The sequence below is a fragment of the Anolis sagrei genome, chromosome Y (assembly GCF_037176765.1).
Source record: "Anolis sagrei isolate rAnoSag1 chromosome Y, rAnoSag1.mat, whole genome shotgun sequence".
NCBI classification, from domain to species: domain Eukaryota; kingdom Metazoa; phylum Chordata; class Lepidosauria; order Squamata; family Dactyloidae; genus Anolis; species Anolis sagrei.
In genome coordinates this window covers 70,830,730-70,837,922 of record NC_090035.1, presented here as the reverse complement: position 1 = coordinate 70,837,922, position 7,193 = coordinate 70,830,730, and the positions used below count along the sequence as shown (strand labels likewise).

At 43.5% G+C, this 7,193-nt stretch overlaps 1 protein-coding gene across 1 annotated transcript in view; it reads right to left on the bottom strand.

Annotated features, from left to right (window-relative positions):
- Positions 1-1,176: 1,176 nt before the first annotated feature.
- LOC137095285 (5'-3' exonuclease PLD3-like) overlaps positions 1,177-7,193 on the bottom strand; it is a 34,323-nt gene continuing 28,306 nt past the window's right edge. The window contains exons 10-12 of the mRNA XM_067461744.1: positions 6,817-6,982; positions 4,870-4,969; positions 1,177-2,588 (exon numbers count right to left, since the gene is read on the bottom strand). Of these exons, the coding sequence (XP_067317845.1) occupies positions 2,389-2,588; positions 4,870-4,969; positions 6,817-6,982 (466 nt within the window). The 3' untranslated portion in view covers positions 1,177-2,388. The remainder of the gene's footprint in view (positions 2,589-4,869; positions 4,970-6,816; positions 6,983-7,193) is intronic.

Here is a 7,193-nt window from a genome sequence, read left to right as displayed (position 1 = left end):
TTTATATTTTGCATACAAAACTAAGGGTATGTAGAACATATGGGGTGTTTATCCATATCTATTTTGGTTTTATTTATTTATTTATTTATTTATTTACTTTACTTGTATACCGCAGTTTCTCAGCCCAAAAGGCGACTCAACGCGGTTTACAACAAGGATAAGAATCAATCAACGATATACAGTTTAAAACCATAAAAGCATAATATACAATATTGGGGTTTTTTTTGTTGTGTCGGGAGCGACTTGAGAAACTGAAAGTCGCTTCTGGTGTGAGAGAATTGGCCGTCTGCAAGGACGTTGCCCAGGGGACGCCCAAATGAATTGATGTTTTTATCATCCTTGTGGGAGGCTTCTCTCATGTCTCCGCATGAGGAGCTGGAGCTGATAGAGGGAGCTCATCCGCCTCTCCCCGGATTCAAACCTGTGACCTGTCGGTCTTCAGTCCTGCCGGCACAGGGGTTTAACCCACTGCGTCATCGGGGGCTCCATATCTATTTTGGTTAATTCATCACATTTACTTATCTTCTAACCTAAACATAGGCACTTACTGAGAGTAAATGTGATCTATTTTGGTTAATTCATCACATTTACTATCAGTAAGTGCCTATGTTTAGGTTAGAAGATAAGCAGCATGAGAAAGCCTTGTTGTGTTGAGAAGACAAGCTGACAAATATCAGTGGGCTGGAAGAACTCCGCTGGACCTGCCACGTTGTCCGGATGCCCGACCATCATCTCCCAAAGCAGCTGCTCTACTCCGAACTCAAGAACGGAAAATGGAATGGCATAGACACTGAGAACTGGGAAGCCCTGGTCCTTGAGAGCTCCAGCTGGAGGTCTGCTGTGACCAGCAGTGCTGCAGAATTTGAAGAGGCACGAATGGAGGGCGAAAGAGAGAAACATGGCAAGAGGAAGGCGCGTCAAGCCAACCCTGACTGGGACCACCTCCCACCTGGAAACCAATGCCCTCACTGCGGGAGATGATGCAGATCAAGAAAAGGACTCCATAGTCACCTACGGCCCCACCCTGGAGGATTATCCTACCCGGACAACGAGGGATTGCCTAAGTATATATATACACCAGACATTTGGACTTTTCTCCTTTTGATACTTATGTAGATTGTGTTTCAGAAGTTACAGTATAATAATAAGTTGGGGCTGTAAAGAAAGACTACAAAATTGTTTCTGAATTATCTATTTTTATTGATACCATTTTCGTTATATTGCAAGATAGATATCTGTGCCTAATTGGTGAGTGTGAATAAATTGTCAAAGTTTGTTTGAGATAGTGCTTGCAGTTCTGGAGAAACTTGTTGAATTTTTGCTTCTCATAGATTTAGCATGGGGATTTGGTTAACCAGTTACAATTCATGAGTAAACCAGGTTTTTTTTAATGTGAAAATTGGGGAGGGGGGGGTGTTGCTGTACATTTCTGCTAGAACCTTGAGATCTCTAATAATCTCAAAGAGGACCCCCTAGTGGCGCAGCGGGTTAAACCATTGAGCTGCTGAACTTGCTGACCGAAAGGTTGGCAGTTCGAAACCAGAGAGTGGTGTGAGCTCCTGCTGTTAGCCTCAGCTTCTACCAAACTAGCAGCTTGAAAACAGGCAAATATAAGTTTGCAAGCTTGGTAGTTGATTAAATGTCCTTTGACCTGTAGCTGGCCACTTGGAGTGCCTCTGTTGAATAGATCAACAGGTACCACTTCTGTGGGAAGGTAATGGCACTCCATGCAGTCATGCTGGCCTTGGAGGTGTCTACAGACAATGCCGGTTCTTCGGCTTAGAAATGGAGATGAGCACCACTCCCCAGAGTCGGACTTAATATCAGAGGAAATCTTTACCTATCCTCAAAGAAGTCCTCATCCATGATTTCTTGAAACCCTTTCTAACTTTTGTCAAATATCTATTTTTTTCCTAACATCTAAACCCACTCTCTATCTCTACAGCCATTCCAACAGAGAAAACAGTTGCTTTCTCTTTTTCTCGCCTTCCTGAAACATTTCTTTACCCAATTTGTGTGTGCAATTTGATTGACCTCTGCTGTTTCCATAACTTTGTAAGGCAAGAGAACATAGTTGCAGACTGGGACACAAGTGTCCGCCAAAGCCCCAATTCTTCTTCTCCCCATCCCACCCTACCCTCAATGCCCCATCCATTAATGCTTAGCTTGTATGTTTCTCTCCTTATCCAAGGATTTGAGAGAAAGACCCATTTCCCCCAGTCAGAAGTTTCACACCAGCAAGACCCTTTTGTGCTTAGCTCCAGGGCAGAACCAATGTCTTGCAAACGTTGACCAGATCTTGTCTTCGGGTGACGTTCGGAGGAAGTCACTCTGGCCATTCTAAGACAGTGGTCTCCATATAAGGCTGGAAGTGAAGGTTGAGATGGTCTAAACAGGACTGCAAGAATCCTGCCACTGGCCCAAGGAGTTCAGTTCCCGGCTGTACTGGGAGTCCCAGTCCCGTTCAAACACTGCCTGAAGTTGCTCCCGGAGGGTGGGCTGGATCCCGGCCTCTACGTCGCTTTGATTCACAACCAGAGCAGATCCGGCTGTGTGGAGGAAGTAATCCCCAGACCAGTTGGATGTTCCTGGAGGAAAATGGAAGGAGAAAGGTTGCAGTGGCTTGTCAGTAACTGGAGTTCGGTCTCATGACCCCATGGGGATGACAAAATCCATGGATGCTCAAGGTTGTTGTTGTTGTTTATTCGTTTAATCTCAAGTTATATACATTATATACAATGATGTATAGTAAAACTTGAGGAAAGGAAATTCCATCTGAACATTAGGAAGAACTTCCTGACTGTGAGAGCTGTTCAGCAAGGGAACTCTCTGCCCCCGAGTGTGGTATTATTATTTCGTATCAAAAGCATTGCATAAATTAGTATAAAACCAATAAAAATAGAAGGAGTGCAGATGGCTAAATATCTTTTGACCAAAAACGGGCAACAGCAATTGCATTGTCTTTAGCCCCCAACAATTCTTCCTCTGTATATGAGGCAGGGCACAGTGGACAAGCATACAGATGCGGAGTTGTCTGTTCTGCTCCACAGTCACATAAGGTGTGGGATTCTTTTAGGTAGTGCCATTTTGCCAGGTAGGCAACCCGAGTGTGGTGAAGGCTCCTTCTTTGGAAGCTTTTAAGCAGAACCTGGATGGCCATCTGTCCGGGGTGCTTTGAATGAGATTTTCCTGCTTCTTGGCAGGGGGTTGGACTGGATGGCCCACAAGGTCTCTTCCAACTCTATGATTTTATGAAAATGGCAAGAACCAGAATTGCATTTTGGATTCTGGAGGAATATTTTTGAGCCATAGTTGGTTGAATCCATGGATGCAGAATCCATGGATATGAAGGACTGACTGTACTTCAGAAGCTGTTGGTCTTATCTAGAAACAGGAAGGCCCAGGGAAAACATGGAAACATTTTTTTTCTTCCTGAAGCCTTTGATATCTTTTAAAAATGGATTATCTGAGGTTTTCTTTTAGACTGATACATTACATATTTATGAAAAGTATTGATATAGTTACACCTGTTACACATTGGTTGCAATCCAATGTTCTCTCAAGGTAGTGTAAATGCCTCACATGGAGATAGGTTTCTCCTTGACGTTAAGTCTAATCATGTCCAACTCTGAGGAGTGGTGCTCATCTCCATTTCTAAGCTGAAGAGCCAGCGTTGTCTGTAGACTCCTCCAAGTTCATGTGGCCGGCAGGACTGCATGGAGTGCCATTACATTCCCACCAAGGCGGTGCCTATTGATCTACTCACATTTGCATGTTTTCAAACTGCTGGATTGGCAGAAGCTGGGCCTAACAGCAGAAGCTCACCCCACTCCCCGGATTTGAACCGCCGACCTTTTGGTCAGCAAGTTCAGCACCTCAGTGGTTTAACCTACTCTACCACCAAGGGTATATGAAGTAAGTATTAAAAATACTTGTATTTTGACTGCTGAATTTTGAAGATTGTATGTTTCTGTGTGTGTGTGTGTATAATTTTTTAAATAAGTACAAAAAAAAAAATAAAGTATACCCACATTGCCTAATTAAGAGTCCTGAAGACATAGAAACTTGAAATTTTGAATGGTCAGGCATGTAGCTGGGGGGGGGGGGGGGGCTTGGGGGGCTTCAGCCCCCCCCCCCCCGAAATTCTCATGGTGGTCCGCGAGAAGGCCTTACTGGTACATTATTTAAACTGTTGTTTATTCATATCATGATCTGATGACCATGCTCAATATATCCCATATGCATGGGGGTATTGGGGTAACGATACAAAAGGTTTGCTAGGGTAGACCCTCCTTCACTCAGATTCAGCCCCCCCCCCCCCCCGAACCAAACTCAGCCCCCCCCCCCCCCCCCCCGAAACAAAATCCTGGCTACGTGCCTGTGAATGGTGTTTCATATTTGGTTAATAAAAGATCATTATCTACAAAAACAAAAAAATGTGGCCAGCATGACTGCATGGAGCGCCTTTACCTTCCCGCTGGAGTGGTACCTATTGATCTACTCACGTTTACATATTTTCAAACTGCTAGATTGGCAGAAGCTGGGCCTAACAGCGGGAGCTCACCCCACTTCCCCGGATTCCAACCTTTTGGTCAGCAAGTTCAGCAGCTCCGCAGTTTAACCTGCTGTGCTACAGGCGTTCCCCCCCCCCCACATCATCATCATCATTATTATTATTGCACATGCCAAAAGATCTCAAGGTAATTAATATTTGCGTGTTTTCGAACTGCTAGATTGGCAGAAGCTGGGCCTAACAGCGGGAGCTCACCCCGCTCCCCAGATTCGAACCGCCAACCTTCCAGTCAGCAAGTTCTGTAGCTCAGCGGTTTAACCTGCTGCGCCACAGGGGACTCCATTTTAGGTACTCACCAATATAAGCCACCTTGTCCGTCACCATGAACTTGCTGTGGTTGACTCTGGCGTAAGGGATCCTGGCTTCTGATTCATTTGCTGGGACCACAAAGAGCCTCTAGCAGAGAAAAAGTACAAGAGATACATGGAGTGAGTGTCAAAAGATGGAAGGCTGGAGTTTGCTAGGGACATCTACAGTGGCAATGGGGATATGGGGATTCATATGGGGAGAAAATCACTTGTAATAATAATAATAATAATAATAATAATAATAATAATAATAATATGTTTTAAGCCGGGGATTGCAAATGAGAAGAAGGTGGTACCATTTTCTGCCCTTGCATACTTACAAGCATGCTGTACTGGCATACCTAACATCACTGGAAGTGACTTCAGGTGAGTTTTGACCATTTTTAAAAAAAATCCTTAAGATCTGCAGGCATTTGGGTGCTTTGTAAGGAGTAAAACATGATTTGCAGAGATTTGGGGCAATTTTGAGCCATGTGGGGACTGTTTCTAAGAATCCAAGTGGGGTGAGGGAAGCAAGTGTGCTCTCCCCTAAATCATTGTCAATTCCTCTCAAATCCCTCCAGTATTTTGTATTGGTCATGGGGGTTATGTGTGATAAGTTTGGCCCAATTTTATCTTTGGTGGGATTCAGAATACTCTTTGATTGTAGATGAACGATAAATCCCAGCAACTACAACTCCAAACTGTCGAGGTCTATTTCCCCCAAACTCCACCATATTTGGGCATATTGAGTATTCGTGCCAAGTTTGGTCCAGATCCATTATTGTTCGAGTCCACAGGGCTCTCTGGATGTAAGTGAACTACAACTCCAAAACTCAAGGTTAATGCCCACCAAACCCTTCCAGTATTTTATGTTGGTCTTGGGAGTTCTGTGTGCTAAGTTTGGTTGAATTCCATTGTTGGTGGAGTTCAGAATGCTCTTTGAGTGTAGGTGAACTATAAATCCCAGCGACTACAACTCCCAAATGGCAAAATCAATCCCCCCAGCCCCCCGCCCCCCGGTATTATAATTTGGGCATATTGGGAATTTGTGCCAAATTTGGTCCAGTGAATGAAAATACATCTTGCATATCAGATATTCACGTTACGATTCATAACAGTAGCAACATTACAGTTATGAAGTAGCAATGAAAATAATTTTATGGTTGGGGGTCACCACAACACGAGGAACTATACTAAGTGGCTAAGACATTAGGAATGTTGAGAACTACTGCTGTGGCCCATAACTTGACAATAATAATAATAATAATAATAATAATAATAAGCCCGGACAACGTATTACAGCAAAATAAAACCAAAACATAAAAAACAAACAACATCATCAAAATTGCGTAAAAAACAAAACAAGCTAACATATGAATACAGTAACAAAATAGCATTACAATAAACACAATCACAGTAACAGTAGGCGGGGCCACATGTACAGGATAAAATGTTAAAAAACTAATGAGATAAAAATAGGAGCAAGTTATTTGCAGGGAGCTCATAAAGACACACACAGTTGTGAAACTAAACTCGTCCCTTTTTAAGATAGTAAGGTGTTGTTTTTTTGCACATGAGACACTATACAGTGGACTCTTTGCATTTTAGAGTCCATTTGGTTCAAAATCTGTGGATGCTCAAGTCCCATTCTATACACTGGAGTAGTAAAGTGAAGTCCCTTGGATAAGATAGTAAAAATATGGTAAGTTTAAAAAAGTATTTTTCTATTTTCAAGTTGTGGTTGCTTGAATGAGTGGGTACTGATTCCGTGGATAGAGAGGGCAACTGTACATTTAACCCACAGATAATAAAAACCACAAAGAGACAGTAGTATAAAAGGAAAGGCCACAGCAAATTCCGTTCCAAAAGAGCACAGCTACTGGAGAGAAAGTGAGAGTTCAGAGGTTTTCCTCCCCACAAGCATGGACTGCTCCAACTCTGGAGTTTACTCACCACTTCCACGTTGTAGTGGGTCCGGTTGTCCTGCATGGCATTTAGGGATCGCAGGAAGGGAAACATGTTGCCCTTGGAGTGCTTCCAGCAGCTGACCAGGAGGCGGACTTGCACTTGCCTCTCGTAGGCTGCTTTCCTCAGAAAGTTATCGATCGCTGGCCAAAACCTGAGTGGAAACAGCCAAGAGTTCGGAGTCCATACTGTGACTTTTGGCAGTTACTCTCCTGCCCATGATCATCCCTGGCAGTCCCCAAATAATGGCCAACATAGCTGAGCAAGTTCAAAAAAGGGACTTTCCTAAACACCTCTTAAGATCTGGAACATGAACTAGATTAGATCATTGGTGGTTCTTGCACTGTTGGCATTAACTGCTAAAA